This window comes from Carettochelys insculpta, chromosome 16 (genome assembly GCF_033958435.1).
Source record: "Carettochelys insculpta isolate YL-2023 chromosome 16, ASM3395843v1, whole genome shotgun sequence".
NCBI classification, from domain to species: domain Eukaryota; kingdom Metazoa; phylum Chordata; order Testudines; family Carettochelyidae; genus Carettochelys; species Carettochelys insculpta.
In genome coordinates, this window is record NC_134152.1 from 25,949,195 (window position 1) to 25,968,546 (window position 19,352).

Sequence of the window (19,352 nt, forward strand, 5' to 3'; positions counted from 1 at the left end):
CAATGAAATTTATGGATAACAGTTTTAAAACTAACAAAAAGACGTTTTTCTTCACACAGCACATAGTAGGCCTGTGGAACCCCCTGCCAGAGGAGGTTGTGAAGACCAGGACTTTAACAGGGTTCAAAAAAGAACTAGATAAATTCATGGAGGTTAGGTCCATCAGTGGCTATTAGCCAGGACAGGTAGGAATGGCATCCCTTCCCTGTGTTTGTCAGAGGGTGGAAATGGATGACAGAAGAGGGATCGTTCTCATGACAACCTGTTCTGTTCACTCCCTCTGGGGCATCAGGCATTGGCCTCTGTCAGAAGACAGGACACCGGGCTAGATGGCCCTTTGGTCTGACCCAGCATGGCTGTTCTTATGCCTCCAGGTGCAGCGCACCAGGTTAACTAGCCCCTTCCAAGACGCATTCACCCCTTCTGGGGAAGTAAGAATAAAACCCCTTCGCAACCTCCAAGCCACTAAATTGGCTTTGAGAACCATATCCCTTCCCAGAAGTTGCAACAGCCCATAAAACCTCCTTATATCTGCACATGGGGGTGGCTTTAAGTCAGGCTTTCGTTACTCAATAATCAGTTCAAAAAATCTTTGCATTTAGGTCCCTCCTTGAAGCATATGCAATCAAGGTAATGTAAGAAAAGGTCTCAATCCTTTAGTAAGAACTTGCTTAAGATTGTGTAAAAGAGCTGTTCCTGATGGGGGTCCCAAAATGCATTGAGGTGTGGGGGACTAGAAAGCCATTGTCAGTGACAGAAAATGCAGCAAACTGTTCTCTGAAACTTCCAAAGGAGAGCTAGGCAATTCTCAAGAGGACTACACTATGATTCCAATATCCGTCCATTTTCTGCATATTTTTATGGGCCTGACACAAAACCCAGGAAGCCTGTGAGCTTTGGATCAGGCTTTAAATGAATCTTTTAAAAATAATTTTTGCAATGCTTCTATAAATACTGTACTTTGTTATTTTCTGGCACTGCCAATGTGGCAATGTTTGCTATTGAGCCATGCTACCCTGCTTGATAGGAACAATGAGTCACACGGATTTCCTGAGGAGTAACTTCCAGAGGCAGAGTGTGAGGTTTCTCGGTTCCCAACAATACCAATTAGATGGTCCCCTGACACAAACAAACTTCTAAAAAAAAAACTTTCACTAAAATAACGGTGTGCCTGCTGGCTGGATTCAAAATAAATCACTGCCTTCTCTAAATAATCCAAACAGAACTCATCTGGGAGTCTGCATAGCAGCACTGCTAATGAGCCAGCGTGTCCTATGTAACAACTGTTGATATGTAAGATGTAGCTTCCAGAGCATCCAATGAGATGAGAAGATTTTACCAAATGAAAGCTGCAAAGGAGGCTGATTTCATATCACTCCTTAAAGTGAAGTTGATCCGATGTGTACAGATTAGGAGTTATTTGGAAGTAGACACCAGATTCAGAAGACAGCTTCCTTTCAAATGTTGCCTGACAAAACCATTGCAAACTCCAGTGGGCATTTTGTGATTTAAAAACTAAATTTACACTTTTTAAGAATCCTTACTTTATTCATCCAGGGCACTGTTTGGTTATTCATAGCTCATTTAAAAAGCAAATTATGGCTTCTAGGATGAAACTAGCAGCCTAGGGCTCTCTCTTGATTTGAAAAAAAAATGCACATGAACTCAGATAAGTGATCAAAGAAAATATTTTCCTTATGTTTCATATGGGCCCTGGGGTGCATTCCAGCACAGTGGCCTGAGACATTGTAGGCAGCACACTTACAGGTGTGGTTAAGGTTCTAAAGATAAAATAATTTGCTTGATAAGAATACCATGTTTTCCTGCTTTGAATGGACAAATAAATATGGCTGTAAAATATACCACTTTTCATATTATGCATAAAAGACCTAATGCAACAAAAACTACCTGGCAAGGTGACTCATCCTGTGATATGCTCAGCTCCCTCAGATTGATGGGAGTGGAGAGTCACAAAACCTTGCTGGATTGGGCCCTAGGCCAGTATCATTAAAATTAGAATTAACACTATATTGAAACAGACTGATCAAAATAAATAAGAAGGGGAACCAACCCCAGATAAGAGGTTAATTAAAACTTACATCGACTTCTCCTTGATCAATGACATAGAAGTTGTCTCCTTCGTCCCCTGGAAGCAAAAATATAAATTATGATTGTTTTCACAACATCTGCTGGATGGTTATACAAATCATTTCCAATTCCCATATTTGATTCTACACATATTTGCAGAACTGATATTTAAAGAGAAAATCATTTTCTTAACCTCTATGCATAGTTTCATTCATGAACAGCAATATCGGGGGGAGTACAGTATTTATATTTTTCTCAGTTGTATTAGTTTATCCATTTTGACTTATTTAAAATGAAGGCAAATACATTAGAATACCCTTGCAATACTAAAGTCCTGCTTCACTTGCTGTAAGCTTGCAAGTAAGTTGCCCAGTCTGGTAACTATGGACACAATACAGTGAGGTGCTCAGCACTCTCAACAACCTTGGAAAACATCCTCCATCTTTTATTACTCTGGGCCAAAATCCATCCTCTTTATTCATGCTGAGTAGCACTTTACTCCATGAGTAAGCCCCATTTACATCAATGCAGATACTATTTTATTAGTACCACCACTATTTATTTGGACTGTGGTAGCACCTAAGTGCCCCAGTCATGGACCAGAACAAGGTGCTGGACACTGTAGAACAAGACATTCCTCTGCTCCGAAGAGCTTACCGTACAAATAAACACTTATGCCGCATCTACACTGCACAGCCCTTCTGGAAGGAGACTGCTCATGAGCAATGGGGAACATTCAAATGAGGCTCAGATTTAAATATCACATGTCTCATTTGCATATTCCCACAAGATCTCACTTCTGCAAGAGCCTTTTCCGGAAGCAAAAGCTGACGTGTAGATGGGGTTCCTTCAGAAGGAAACCCCACTCTGGAAGAATGCTTATTCCTCAAACGGTTCTTCTGGAAGTGAGATCTTATGCAAATATGCAAATGAAGCACAAGATATTTAAATATGTCCCTCATTTGAATGTTCCCCTTCACTCATTAGCATGCCCCTTATGGAAGGGCAGTGCAGTGTAGACTCAGCCTTACTGCTGCATAAGAACAAAAGTGGTAAAATCTCCAGCCCTACGATTTTCTCCCCATCAGAAAGACTGGTATAAATTACACAATCTTAGCAAACATGTAAGGAAAAAAGTGTGCAAATTTACCCTGTTGTATGACCGTTTCACCAGCAATGTGCATAACCGGGAACATGGCATCAAATATGTCACTATAAAAGAAAATAAATATACATGGTTGAGTCAAACTTGTTCCTTATTTAATCAACAGTACTGAAGTCACTCTACTTTGTTAATCCTTCACTAATGGATTTTGCAAATAAGAAAAAAGAAAAAAAGAAAGGGAAAAAAAGGTTAATTGCAGCAGTCTCCAGCTGGCAAAACATCAGAAAAGCTAGCTCTGTCAGAGCCATACTTTAAAACTAAAACACAACCCACTCGTGCTATTTTGAAAGAACTTCCAAAATGTGTATGTACAGGCCCATTCTTAAATTAAAGTGTTCTATAAACTAGCCAGCTCATTCTTTTTATTCTCTAAGGCCAGAATTTTCAAAAGATATCCTTTCCCTTTTAGGAACTATAAAGCGGCCAGATTTTCAAACAAGCCCACAGTGTGTGTTATAACAGAAGCTGCTAGAAGCCCAGAATAGAAGCACTGCTTTTTTTGAAAATAAGGCTCCATTTTTATGAGCAGAGCCCATTGCACCAATCAGAATACATTTGGAAATGCTGTGAGCTAAATTAAAATAGTGAAAGAGCTGGAAAGGGATGACAATACCCATGCAGAAGTAAATATATGAAGCCAAATGCCAGCTTTTGGACTGTTTTGCTCAGTGACTTTAGCAGAGCTACTAGTGGGATGAGAATTTGGCCAAGGCTATGGAAACACTACAGCTATAGAAGAGCACTGCACTAATTCATCTTTCTTGGACTCCACAGAGCACCATGATTTTAAACATATAGGGCAAGCTTGTCAGAAGACCAGGCTGGGCAGTAAGGGACATAACCCACCATCCCCTATCACTTTGGGCAGCCTATCTACACCACCATTTTTCATGCAGGGAAGAAAGCAGGCTCCGCAGTACCAATGCTTCCCTTGCCACATAGGTGAAAGGTAGAGAGCCAAAACTGACTGGAGACCCTGGGCTATGCCTCCTCTAATTCAAAGGACTAAGGAAACTACTTCCATCACCAGCAAAAGGGGAGGAATTGTGACTGGCTCCTACCAGTGTGGTGAGTCTACTTCTACCCCTCCCACAGAGTGAGATGTAAGCTCTGTTTAGCCCACAAAATGGGAGCAAATTCCTCTCAGTCACAAATGAGTGAAAGCCATGATGGAATTTAAAAGGCTCACCAAAATAGCCAGGAAATCAGTAACAAACCTGTAGCGAATTTCAACCCCTTATATGGGAAGTGCACACTGCAAAATCCCATTATGAGCTTGTTTCCTGTCCAACGGTTCCACAATCCATTCAGATTCAGTATTAGGAAATGTTCACTCATTACTCAAGCTGAGCGTATCTTTCCTCCTGAGCAGTCAGGATGTTTCCACTGCCAGGGCTAGATGGCATGATTAGCATGTTGTTCTGTAGAGGTCAGTCCACACCGAGGGGAAATTGACAGAGATGGTGCATCTCTCAGAACTCTCCAATGTGTCCATGGGTGAGGTACTCGCACTATCTCTATCTTATGCTGGGGTCAGGTAGTGCTTGAACACAGAACCTCAATTGGCTCCCTCCATTAATCCATCCTCAGAGCCCAAGCAAAAATTTAAGGTTATATCTATGCTAGACTAAAAAGGCTGAATGCAGATATGCAATTCTAGCTACACCAATTGCGTAGCTAAAATGGATGTATGTGTGTTCGGCTAACTTGTCTGTCTATACAGAGGAAGGTTGACAGGAGAGTTTCTCCTGCCGATCTCCCTTACTTCTTGCATCTCGCGAGGAGTACAGGGGTTGACTGCAACACCCAAGAGGTTGATTTTGTGTGTCCATACTAGACACGTGAAACTGAACCCCAGAAATCCAACCCTGATTGGGTCAATCTTCCAGGGTAGTGTAGACATAGCCTAAGAGACCATTTCTGCATGGTGCAGAGAGAGCTCTCGCTAGAGTTGAAGACACTCTGTGCTTCAGAGGTGCCAAAAGATTACACTGCTAAACACAGAAATCAGAATGTGGAAAAGAATCAAAAACAAAATGTGACGGCTTGAACAGATTTGGAAAATGTTTTTGGATAAAATACAGAAAAACAACCACGCACAATGTCAGCTTTTTATCTCTTGTCTGAAGGTTGTGTTTTATTTATATCTTAACAACTGACTGTACAAATAGTGGCTGATAAATTATGTATAGCACTGCACCACTCTCCAAAATGGCTTGTTATCAAATTTCTAAACATCTCTTTCCTTTTCTCAAAAATATTTTCAAACTCCTAGGTTAAAAACTACAAGGACTGTCAAAGGAGTCATGGAATAGATTTTCAAAATAACTGTTTAACATTATGAAACTAATACTGCCCTGCTTCAAAATACAGGAATACATTGTGAATTCTAACATGATCCTCTCTTTACCAGAGCAAATCTTAGATTTTTTAACAAAAACATTACAGAGAGGCATAATTGTGGGTTAAATGTAAGCTAGCAAGAAAGTCAACCAAACTAAATGTTGATGTTGATTTGCCTTTCCAGATAGCAATATGTGGATATAACTGACGCACAAGTTTAAGTAATAAACTTATGGGAATATCACTGAAAACAGCTTCACAAAATACAAGCAGTCTTGTAGCACCTTAAAGACTGACAATTTATGTATTAGGTAATGAGCTGTCATGGGTAAGACTCACTTAATAAAAACTGTTAATCTTTAAGGAGCTACAGGACTGTTGGTTTTTCATAAAGCTACAGACTAACAGAGCTACCCCTCTGAAACTGAAAATAAATATTCAGGTTTCTGGCCCATCATGGAATTATTGCTCCTAATATATATGGCTAGGCTAAATTTTTCAAAAATAGCTATGATGTTAAGTGTTTCAACTTTTGAATACCCAATGGCCGTGTCTACACTAGCCCCAAACTTTGATATGGCCATTTGCGTGGCCATTTCGAAGTTTGGGGCTAGTGTAGGCGTAGCCAATATGAAACATGTTAAATGAACCTGATTTTCAAAAAATGTTGAACATCTACCCTCTGAAAATCAGTCCTTTTTTAAACATCTCAACTTTGGGATCTCAAAAATCGAGGCACACAATACATCACAAAGCCCTTCTGAAAATCCTAGCCTAATAAACTACCAAACTCATAAATTCATTGCACCAAAACTGGCCTTTGATTTAATTCTATGGAATTGATGTGGAAACAATATATATCATATACGGATTTTGATTTACAACATACAAAATAGACTAAAGTTAAAACACTGTTTCCTGAGGAAAAATGTCAATTATTTTTTAAGTTATAAAGTTTAGCCATGATCTGTTCAAGCTGGCATTTAAAATACAATGCATATATATTTTCATGTTCATTATGCAATTTCATGCTAGAATACCTGAGTATGAATGAAGAGTAGAAAACAAAGCTGGTTTTAAAAATAGCTGGCCTAAGGAAAGCTAGTTGAACTCACTGAAGACATCACAGAAGCACAAAATCACAGGGCTGCAAGGGACCTCAGGAGGTCATCTAGTCCAGCCCCCTGCTTCAAGCAGGATCAACCCCCACTAAGTCATCCCAGCCAGGACCTTGTCCAGCCGGGCCTTAAAAATCTCAAGGGATGGAGAATCCACCACCTCTCTAGGCAACACATTCCAATGCTTCCCCACCCACCTGGTAAAGTAGTTTTTCCTAATATCTAACCTACACCTCTCCCTCTTCAACTTCAGACCATTACTCCTTGTTCTGCCATCTGACACCACTGAGGACAGTTTCTCATCCTCCTTTTTAGAGCTCCCCTTCAGGAAGTTGAAGGCTGCTATTAAATCACCTCTAAGTCTTCTCTTCTGTAAACTAAACAAGCCCAAATCCGGCAGCCTATCCTCATAGGTCTTGTGCTCCAGACCCTTAATCATTTTTGTTGCCCTTCGCTGAACCTGCTCCAGCAAATCCACATCCTTTTTATACTGGGGGGCCCAAAACTGGACTCAATATTCCAGATGTGGCCTCACCAGTGCCGAATAAAGAGGAATAACTACTTCTCTATATCTGCTCGAAATGCTCCTCCTAATGCACCCTAGTGTGCCTTTAGCCTTCTTGGCTACAAGGGCTCACTGTTTACTCGTATCCAGCCTTTCACCCACCATAACCCCTAGGTCCCTTTCCATTGTACTGCTGCTGAGCCAGTCGGTCCCCAGTCTATAACAATGCTTGGGATTCTTCCGCCCAGGTGCAGGACTCTACACTTCTCCTTATTGAACTGCATCAGATTTCTTTTGGCCCAGTCCTCCAATTTATCCAGGTCCCTCTGGATTCTCTCTCTACCCTCTAATGAATCCACCTCTCCCCTTAGTTTTGTGTCAACCGCAAACTTGCTGAGGGTGCAATCCAGTCCCTCACCCATGTCGTTAATAAAGATGTTGAATAACACCACTGCCAGAACTGAGCCTTGCGGCACTCTGCTTGAAACAGACCGCCATCCAGATATTGAGCCATTGACCACTACCTGTTGGGCTCGACCATCGAGCCAGCTTTCTATCCATCTTAAGCTGTGTCTACACGTGCACGCTACTTCGAAGTAGCGGCACTAACTTCGACGTTAGGCGGCGAGACGTCGAAGTCGCTAACCTCATGAGGGGATCGGAATAGCGCCCTACTTCGACGTTCAACGTCGAAGTAGGGACCGTGTAGACGATCCGCGTCCCGCAACATCGAAATTGTGGGGTCCTCCATGGCAGCCATCAGCTGGGGGGTTGAGAGACGCTGTCTCTCCAGCCCGTGCGGGGCTCTATGGTCACCGTGTGCAGCAGCCCTTAGCCCAGGGCTTCTGGCTGCTGCTGCTGCAGCGGGGGATTCATGCTGCATGCACAGGGTCTGCAACTCGTTGTCGGCTCTGTGTATCTTGTGCTGTTTAGTGCAAGTGTGTCTGGGAGGGGCCCTTTAGGGGAGCGGCTGGCTGTTGAGTCCGCCCTGTGACCCTGTCTGCAGCTGTGCCTGGCACCCTTATTTCGATGTGTGCTACTGTGGCGTGTAGACGTTCCCTTGCTGCACCTATTTCGATGTGGTGCTGCACAACGTCGATGTTTAACATCGACGTTGCCAGCCCTGGAGGACGTGTAGACGTTATTCATCGAAATAGCCTATTTCGATGTCACCACATCGAAATAGGCTACTTCGATGCAGGCTTCACGTGTAGACGTAGCCTTATAGTCCAAGGATCCAATCCATATTTCCTTAACTTATGGACAAGAATGTTGTGGGAGACCATCTCAAAAGTCTTGCTGAAGTCAAGGTATATCACATCCAATGACTTCCCCATGTCCACAGAGCTTGTTACCTCGTCATAGAAGCTAATCAGATTGGTCAGGCAGGACTTGCCCCGGTGAATCCATATTGGCTACTTTTGATCGCTTTCCCCTCTTCCAAGTGCTCCAAAATGGATTCCCTGAGGATTCTCTCCATTATTTTCCCAGGGATTGAGGGACGGCTGATGGGTCTATAGTTCCCTGGATTGTCCTTCTTTCCTTTTTTAAAGATGGGCACTACGTTTGCCTTCTTCCAGTCATCCAGTATCTCCCCTGATCGCCAAGAGTCTTCAAGGATAATGGCCAAAGGTTCAGCAATGACCTCTGCCAATTCCCTCAGTACCCTGGGGTGCATTAAATCCAGACCCATGGACTTGTGAACATCTAGTTTTTCTAGATAGCTCAGAACTTGTTCCTTCCCCACAGATGGCTGCCCTCCACCTTCCCATACTGCATTGTCTAGGACCGTCATGTGGAAGTTGACTTTGTCCGTGAAGACAGAGGCAAAAAAAGCATTGATACTTCAGCTTTTCCTGCATCATCTGTCACTAGGTTACCTCCCTCATCCAGTAATGGCCCCACACCTTCTCTGATAACCTGTTTATTGTTCACATGCCTGTAGAAACCCTTCTTGTTACTCTTCACATCCCTTGCCAGCTGCAGTTCCAATTGTGCTTTCGCTTTCCTGATTACTGCCCGTCATTCTCTAGCCGTATGTTTATACTCCTCCTTAGTCAACTGTCCACATCTCCATTTCTTGCATGCATGCTTTTTGAATTTAAGATGACAAAGGATTTCCCTGGTAAGCCAAGCTGGTTGCCTACCATGTTTGCATTTCTTACTATGCAGGGGATCGTTTGTTCCTGTGCCTTCACTAAGACTTCTTTAAAATACTGCCAGTTCTCTTCAACTCTTTTCCCCTTCATCTTCGTTTCCCAAGGGATCCTGCTCATCCGTTCTCTCAGGGAGTCAAAGTCTGCTCTTCTGAAATCAAGGGTCTGTATGTTACAACTCACCTTTCTTACTTTTGTCCGGATCATGAAATCTATGATCTCATGGTCGCTGCAGCCCAGGTTCCCTCCCACGTCTATTTCTTCTATTAGTTCATCCCTGTTTGTGAGCAGCAGGTCAAGTTGTGCACAACCCCTGGTCAGTTCTTTCAGCACTTGTACCAAGAAGTTATCCCCAACACTCTCCAAAAACTTCCTGGATTGTCTGTGTGCTGATGTATTGGTCTCCCAACAAATGTCCGGATGATTAAAGTCTCCCATGAGAACCAGGGCCTGTGATTTGGAAGCTTCACTTAGCTGCCTGAAGAAAGCCTCATCTATCTCATCTCCCTGATCTGGCGGTCTATAACAGACACCAACTACAACATCACCTCTGTTACTTCCACCTCTAAGTTTAACCCAAAGACACTCAACTGGATTTTCTCTTTCCTCATACTGGAACTCTCAGCTCTGACAGTGTAGTCAAGACCCAAATTTTGCTCTTCTTTTTACCACAAGTTACAGGTGTCATTGTTAGAATGGTTTGCAACAATCTTCTGTCTGTGAAAGTCATAAACATAGAAGACAAATGTTGTAATCAGCCTGGTAATAAGAAATAGGTGTGTAGTGGAATTGTAACCGATGGGGGAGGGAGCCCTACATTTTTGTTTCCAAGTTGCCATTATTTATGTATATTTGAACATAGACACATTTCTCCAAATTAATTTTTTATCAAAACACTAACAAACAAACAAGCAGTCTGTGGTTGTTCAAGTACGTGTACCTAAGCACATTATCATAGGGTTGGTCTACACAGCAAAGTTATTTTGAAATAATTACGGAATAGTGTTGGGCTTATTCCAAAATTGGTAACTGTCATTGCAAGAGGAATAGTGCTTATTTAGAAATAACTATTTTGAAATGGTGCTGTTTAGACAGGGAATAGAGCCTATTTCAGAATAAGCCATAATGCGTCCAACAGCTCTATTTCCATACAGGCTCTCCATGTGTAGATGCTGTATTTTGAAAGAGCTAAGTGCTATTTCAAAATGTATTTTGTGTGTAGCAGCATTATTTTGAAATAAGCTATTCCAAAATAGCATATATTTAAATAAGGGTGCTGTGTAGACATACCCTGAGTGATGCAAAAAGCTAGGAAATCACTAGCTAAATCTTCACCGAAACTTTGAAGCCAACCACCTTGATTTTGTGTTTTCCATGTTACTTTCCCTATCTTCTGCACCCACAGCACACGACTCCCCTCTCCCGCAAGTGTGGCCACCAACCAAAGTTTTCTAATGGTATGGAATGCAGAACTGAATGGTTAAGTGTGCATCAGATAGACTTTTAATCAACGGCCTGTGGATCAGTGGATGATGCGGGAGAATTGCTAGCAGTTTTACTTGTTTTTAATTTTGTATGCTTTATAATTTCCCAGATGTGTTATTTAGTTGATGGGATGAGACTTAAGTGTTGTGTTTGGGTTTTTTGATTGCAGATATTGGTGGTTGGAGATAATGGGGCTGTCTGAAAATTATGGAGCACATTAAGACCTTCCTGGTTCCTTAATGCTTCATGTTTGTTTCAGTGTTACAAAGAGTAACAAGAGGAGGACAGCTCTCAAAAATGTTATGCAATTTATGGACAGCTCTTAAGACGTAGGAGTGAGCAGCAGATGCCAGGAACCTACACCTGAAGGACTCCTGGCACTGGTGCCTCAACTCCCTACACAATATTTCCCTCCAAGCTTCCCAGCTCTTACGTCAATACTGCCTCTCCTCAGCCTTCCACTCCTGTTCTCAGGAGGAAAAGCTTTACGTCTATTCTGTGGTTCCTCCACAATCTCTACTGGACCTAAAGGTGAATTCTCATTTCTTTGGTAGATGGGATAAAACCCAGTGCTTCAAACAGGACAGCTTTGGAGGCACCACTGATCCAGGGGCACTTTATGTACATGAGGCTCCCATTGGCTCTAGAAGGACAAGACTGGCAAGACTCAGTCCCCAACGATAAACTCCATATAGAGGGTGATGCAGATTTCATTCTTAGTAACTTTGTGATAATATAATCTAAACCAGTAAATGAAATTGCAAGTGAAGAGTCTGTGTTGCACATAACATAAAGCTTGGTTAACTAGTCCAACAAGGTAAAAATAGAAATATGTTTAGACCTGAAATCTCTGTCTATTCCATCGGAAAAAAACTCCATCAGGCTTGTCTCTGAATATTCAAATTTAAAGGATTTTTAAGGCTTGGAGATATCAGAGACTCATAGCAAGTTTTAACATATTGAGGGTTTTCTGAAAGCATACAAGAGGGTTGCAAACCACTGAAGTCAGATCTGAGACCAAGAGACTAGCTTCTCTGCTGGCTTCCACCTTATTTAAGTATTTACACCTGCACAAAGTGTGCCAGTTTTTCTGCAGTGGATACAATACACTATATCATTTTGATCTGGGAGCCTTCCACACCTGCCCAGATGTAAAGCATAACAGAAGGTGAAAGACTACAGAAGGCAGGCCTAAGATTTTCTTTGCAATAGGGAAAAATGGTAAAAAATAAATAAATCACATTTGCAGTTTCAATGAGGCTATTTTGAATCAACATAGAAAGTGAGATAGTAAAAAAGCAACAGCTAGCATAGGTAACACAGTGCTGGCAATAGAAAATTGAGAACAAGCCAGTTAAAGGCAAGTGAGAAAACAGGATTTCAAAACCAGATCATGGCAATAGCTATTCAAGGAAACTATGGAACACTGTTTATCAGTTTCACAATCAGACTAATTTTCAGTCCTTACTATAGAGAGCAGATCACAAAAAAGGAAGATGGAGATCAATAAAAGGTATAAATTGTACAGAGTTCATGACACAAATGGAAAATCCTTGTTATATCTTCAGGTATCGTCTGACTTCAATCACACTACTTCATTGCGCCAAAAACACAGAAAATATCCAATGTGTATGTATTATACATACTTTCCCTTCACCAAAAATAAAAAAATCTTCTTGATGATAGGTTTAAAAAAATATTAAGCTGACCAGGCATAATGCCATAAAAAATCTGCAACACTCGCTCAGCTTTTAAAAAAACAGTATAATTTCTTAGTCAATTGTGTTGAGCCTCGTTGTTTTTATACATTAAAGCTGCGTCTACACGTGCACGCTACTTCGAAGTAGCGGCACCAACTTCGAAATAGCGCCCGTTGCGTCTACACGCGTCGGGCGCTATTTCGAAGTTAACTTCGACGTTAGGCGGCGAGACGTCGAAATCGCTAACCCTCATGAGGAGATAGGAATAGCGCCCTACTTCGACGTCCAACGTCGAAGTAGGGACCGTGTAGACGATCCGCATCCCGCAACGTCGAAATTGCTGGGTCCTCCATGGCGGCCATCAGCTGGGGGGTTGAGAGATGCTCTCTCTCCAGCCCCTGCGGGGCTCTATGGTCACCGTGGGCAGCAGCCCTTAGCCCAGGGCTTCTGGCTGCTTCTGCGGCAGCTGGGGATCTATGCTGCAGGCACAGGGTCTGCAACCAGTTGTCAGCTCTGTGGATCTTGTGTTGTTTAGTGCAACTGTGTCTGGGAGGGGCCCTTTAAGGGAGCGGCTTGCTGTTGAGTCCGCCCTGTGACCCTGTCTGCAGCTGTGCCTGGCATCCCTATTTCGATGTGTGCTACTTTGACGTGTAGACGTTCCCTCGCTGCGCCTATTTCGATGTTGGGCTGAGCAACGTCGAAGTTGAACATCGACGTTGCTGGCCCTGGAGGACGTGTAGACGTTATTCATCGAAATAGACTATTTCGATGTCACAACATCAAAATAAGCTATTTCGATGTTGGCTGCACGTGTAGACGTAGCCTAAGAGAAGAAGTGAGCAAACCATGTTCCATGGTAACCTTATCTCTCAAATTCGTTGTTTAATCCTATTCTGTTGTATCCAAGTATGATTGTAAATTTTTGTCTTCCTTCGTTTTTTATTTTGCATGTCTAAGATTTTCATATACTTGATTTCTTTAAATGATGAAGATTGTATTTCTAACAAAGGTTGAACCTGCCCTTCTCTCTAAGGTAAACAAGGCAGAATGTAAGACAAGGTAATAATAAACTCATCTCATTAATGTTCAGAGAATGCAGACTTGGACTCATAGCATCATAGAACTGGAAGGGTCCTCAAGAGGTCATTGAGTCCAGTTCGCTGCCCTCACACAGCACCAAGCATCATCTCGAGCTTTACAAGAACCTGAGACTAGCAATACTGAGTCAAACCAAAGGTGCATCTAGCCCAATATCCTGTCTTCCGACAGTGGCCAATTCCAAATTCCCCAGAAAGAGTGAACCAAATCATCAGGCAATCCTTCCCCATCACCCTTTTCCAGGTTCTGACAGAGGCTAGGGACACCATTCCCGGTGAGAGAGAAAAGCTTTTGAGCTACACACAGAGCTCATCTTCAGATTCTAGGAAGAGTATTAAGATTGTCAAAGTAAATGCAAGATTGAACAGATAGTTTATGGTAAATAGTTAGCACATATTCTAAGGGACAATTTAAGGTGAAGCAATGGCCTGTTAACATCCATGTAGTCAAAGGACAAAAAGGGAGGCTGGGGGTTATAAACTGTTGTAATAAAGCCATAAATCCAGTGTCTTAATTAAGACCATGATTTTTAGTGTCTAGCAGAGTTATGAATTTAAACTACCAGGCTCATATTTCAAGAGTGTTGTGCAAGTTTTTTCTGAGAAAGAGAACTGATAGATCAGATAAAGGGTGAGCACACTCTATTTATGGAAGTTGCATAGTGTAAGAATGTACCAGTGCTTAATGTTAGCTGCAGGCATACTCTGCTGGATCTTTTATTCAGAGAAGGCTCCAAATATTAGAAGCACAGAAGGACACTGTAACAAAAAGTCAACACCAATGTTTGTATGCACTGGCATTCTATAAGTAACCCAGGGACATGTTATCAGAATGAAAAATCAGATACTGTAGGCAAAGTATGCCAAATTCATCTCTACCGTAACTAGAATGAAGTCAATAAATTTAAGTCAACTGAAGATACATAAGCTCCTATGTATTGTGTATAAGTATTCGTGATTCAGATTTTTTAGGATCTACTTATCTTTACGTATTCACTACTTTCCTTGTTTCTTTATCCAGCACACCATGAGAAACTGTGTTATTATAATACAAGCAAACTATTTAGAATGAATCTCTAGCAGAAAATTGTTTTAAAACTATGATGGAAAAGCAATCTAAAAACATCAGAGCATTTTAAAAGCTAATCAATTTTATATTTATATCATACAAAACAAGCTTTCGCTAACAGTAATTGGCAACCATAAAAATTATCATATTTAAGCAACTTATTCTTCATGTGCTTTTAAGCATGTTTATTCTTTATTTCCAAGCTCACTTTTTTTGGAATATTCCAACTAAATCAGAAGCATTACTATCAGGTTCCCTCTGATTTTTAATACCCATGGGCAGAACGAATTTTGTTATGTGCACCAAGGCACATATAGATATGCACAAATATTAGAAACACAGCTGTGGGTGCTGTGGGTACACTGCTAATCAGCCAGGCAGTAGCAGAATCTCTCCTGAGTGCCTACTCAAGTGCTCAGCTTATAGGGAACAATGTTTACTATATACCATCCATTATACACAAAATTCAGAACTCCAATAGTAAGCTAACTCTTTATGGCTGTGTCTACACTACAAAAATAACTTCTAAATAAGGCACTACTCCACTCCCGGGAATGGACTAAGGACTTTGAAGTAAGGGAAAATGTGTGTAGACTCTCTGCTGCCTACTTTGATGTACTGCCTAACTTTGAAGTTAACTTTGAAGTTAGTTCCTAGTGTGGACACACCCTATAAGTGACACATCAGAAGACGGTCATTGTCAGGGCTTTTTTTTTCCTGGTGGAACACACTAGCATGGAGTTCTGGCACCATTTTTTCCCTCCCCCAGCTGGGTATCCCCTGGGTGAGGCTGCCAACAGGGGTTGAGTTCCGGTAACCTTTTTCCTAGAAAAAAAAACCACTGGTGATTTTGTCACTGGGCTTGGAATTCTTTTAAAATATTTTAGCACATGGTGGGATTGCAGATAGTCTCAATGTTTTTCAATTTAATATTAAGTAAAAAATGCACTACTAGCCAGTTGCATGCACTAAATTGTGTATGTGTGAAGGAAGTAATAGAGACTTTGGACATTATTTTAAATGCCTGTCTATATAAATTACAATTTACACAAAAACAAATACTCATATGTGCATTACCTTTGTACTTACTGTTTACAATATACAGTAGATATGGGCAAAGATGGAGGAACAGATAAGGGTATCAGTGCCAGGATAGGGAAAGCAGCAGCTGTATTCAAGCCTCTCCATCCCATATGGAGTTCACAAATAATATCTGTGAAGACGAAACTGGGGATCTTCAACACAAATAAAAAGAGTGAGCTCTTGTATGGATGTAAGACCTGGCGTACTAAAAAATCTTCAAATCACAGGCTAGAGAGATAAACAGATGCCCGAGGTACAGCCTTTGCATCAAATGGCAACGCTTTGTCACCAATGAGGAGTTTTGGAACAGAGCAGGATAAGAACTAATTGACATTCAAATCAAGAGAAGAAAGCGAGGATGGCTAGACCACACTCTCAGAAAACCATCATCCAGTATAGTCCGCCAAGTGCTCACATGGAACCTAAAAGGAAAGCGCAAAAGAGGATGACCTCAGACAGTGTGGAGAAGGTCTACTGAGACTGAAGGACAACAACTGGGGTACTCCTGGAGTCAGTTATTAGTTTTGTCCTAAGACAGAGTGAAATGGCGGAGACTTGTAGATGACCTATGCTCCACTCAGAGGACAAGGGTTAAGTAGTAGTAAATATGCAGTAGATATAAGTAGACCCTCCACAACCCTTTCTAATGTTTTCATTTAGAACTTTATTGACATTTGAGATGCAAATTTAGATGAAGTTGTTTAATGAGACAGAAATTAGATAGGAAATAAATTACTTTTATTTGCCAACTCGATAGTTCTATGAATATTAAAGATGAAGAAACAATTAACTGAGAATTCACTGTACAAATTTAACCTATTTTTCTACTCATGCTATGCATATGAACAAACTATGATTTGTACAGATCTACTTTTATGCACTTGGAAATGTTGTTTATGATTTTGTTTTACTCAGTGGATTTGTCACAAAAAATGTGCACTGAGCATTCAAGGTGTGGTATTCAGAATTTAACTTAGATTTGTTAATTGATTCAGAAGGGCAGCCATGTTAGTCTGTAGCTTCACCAGTAACAAGTAGTCCTATGGCACCTTACAGACTAACAAATTTATTGTCATGTACTTCCATGGGTAAAACCCCGCTTCCTCACCCATGAAAACTTATGACCTAATATGACTTAATAAATTTGCTAACCTCTAATGTGTCACAGGACTGCTTGTTTGTTGAATGAGATCATTAACATGACTCATGTGGCATTGTTTTCATCTCCTGATCGGATGAATGTAACTCCCATAATCAGGAAGAAGTTCTGAACAAGCCACTAGCCTGATGATTCTCACAGCCTGCAGTGATAGTTTAGGAAAAAAACCAAAAAAACAGAAAATAAGAGAAACTAGGGAATTTTTTTTCCTTTGTGTGCTAGCTAACACTTGTCTGAGGAACCGTTACTATGAAAATTAGGTTAGTACAGGAAGTACTAGCTAGATTCAGAATTTAAATTTAATTTGCTCTCATTTCTTGTTTTTAGCTTTCTGCAGAGAAGTTTTGTGTGCCAGAAAAGTCCCATGATTATCCTCAACTAATTGTATTATTTAAGTACATAAAAGGTTGTTACAGTGAGGAGGGAGAAAAAATGTTCTAAATCACTGGGGATAGGAAAAGAAGCAATAGGCTTAAATTGCAGAATGGGAGGTTTAGGTTGGACTTTAGGTAACACTTCCTAATGATCAGCGTAGTTAACTAATGGAATAAATTGCCTAGGGAGGCAAGAGAATCTCCAGAACTGAAGATTTTAAAGAACAGATTACACAAACAGCTGTCAAGGATGGCCTAGATCAGGGGTCAGCAACCAACGGTACAGGTGCCAGGAGTGGCACATGAGCAAATTTTCATTGGCACGCGAGGCAGAGCTCAGCCCTGCCCCTCCTCCCCCATGCATCCGGGAGCTTGCTCAAAGCTGTGCCACCTGTGGATTAACTAAAGACCAGCTAATGTTGCCAACCACCACCTAAATAGCAAAGCTCTGCATCTTCATGTATTTATTAGTGAAGCTGTTGTAAGTAGGACAATTACTGACTTTAAAATGTATTCAGACCATATGCAGAGATGAAAAGGTCAAATTCTGGCACTCCACCTTGGAAAAGTTGCTGACCCCAGTCTAGATACTTAATCTTCCCATGAGTGCACCATGGGCAGTGCATGAACCTAGGGCTAGGAGAGGAAAGCCATTGGCCCTGCCCCTTCTGCCTGAGACCCCTTCACTGTTACCCAGGGCCCCATAGGAGGCAAGCCTGTGCACACGGTAGGAGAAAGCCACCCTCCCCTTCCAGAGGAAGGTGCACAGCCCCAGACTTCTCCAAAGTACAGGGAAGGTGGGTGATGCACAACAGGTGGCCTCTCTGACCCTGACCCAGGTGGCATCCAGCCCCAGCCTCACTGGCCCTCGGAGGGCTAGTGGCATGGCTCTGGCCTTTGCAGGACTGAAGCTCAGGCAGCCCCAGGAGATGGGGAGCCATGATGAATTGAAGGGAGTGGGAACAGAGTGTGGGCAAAGGCATTACCTTCCCCGGCCTCTTATACCCACTGCCTGTGTCACTCACTCTTAAATTCAAGCCACAGCAGCTCACCCCATTCACTTCAGGCTACTACAAATTAAGAAGAGGACTGGAGGTTCCCCAACTCTGTGTTATAACCTAAGATTCAATTATAATTCCATTTGTATCCATGAAACTATTACAAAATACTCTCATAAAAGTCATCTATAAAAAGGATAATTTTCTTCTTTGAAATGGGATGAGTCAAATTTATCCATTAATTTGAGGATCTTGAGTCCTTCTATGGTTGTCACAAAACCACATTCCCAGCAGGCATGTGACTATATTTGCATAGACAGTATAGCTGACAGAACTGAGCAGACTCACACACATTCATTTTCCTTCTTTCCCTATGGCTTCCTATTGTCCTCCTGGAGCAGAATAACTTACCTTCACAAAATGAATTAGAGATCCATGTTTTTCAGGTGGTATATATATCCATTCTGGGTTTTGTTTCTTGTGCAGTACGTGTTGTGAAACATCGTTTTTTCAGTGACATTTTTCCTCTTTTCAAAGTTCCCGTTGCTGAGCTAGGCCATGTTCACGCTTACCAGCACTATCACGCTACTTCAGCAACGCAGTAGCATATATGAAGTCAACACTCACTGTGGCATCTTGATTGCTGTAGGGTTGATGGGGGTTGCTCTCCCATTAACACAAGCTACTCGTCTCCTCTCGGTGGAGTACCAGTGTCAACGGGAGCAAGATTGGAGATCAATTCGTTGCGCCTCTAGCAGATGTAATAAAACAAAGGCCGGTGGATCGATCACTGGCACATCGATCCACCACATAATGTGGACAAGGCCTTAGAGAACAGAGGCCCATAAGATCAGATTATATGCATCTTTGTTTTTCAGGAGGGTCACTATTTCAGTACCTCACAGATAGGAGGAGTGGGGGGAGGGTGAAGCATAAAGAAGCACAAGCTGTACTCTTTATAGCATGTAAATATCCAAAGTTAAAGGCATCATTTTCCCCTAAATATCCATAC

General features: G+C 41.7%; 1 protein-coding gene across 1 annotated transcript in view; it reads right to left on the reverse strand.

The window, feature by feature from the left end:
- The window catches only part of PRKAR1B (protein kinase cAMP-dependent type I regulatory subunit beta), a 147,069-nt gene that overhangs the window by 63,142 nt on the left and 64,575 nt on the right, over positions 1–19,352 (reverse strand). The window contains exons 5-6 of the mRNA XM_075010192.1: positions 3,239–3,300; positions 2,100–2,146 (exon numbers count right to left, since the gene is read on the reverse strand). Coding sequence (XP_074866293.1) covers positions 2,100–2,146; positions 3,239–3,300 — 109 coding nt within the window. The remainder of the gene's footprint in view (positions 1–2,099; positions 2,147–3,238; positions 3,301–19,352) is intronic.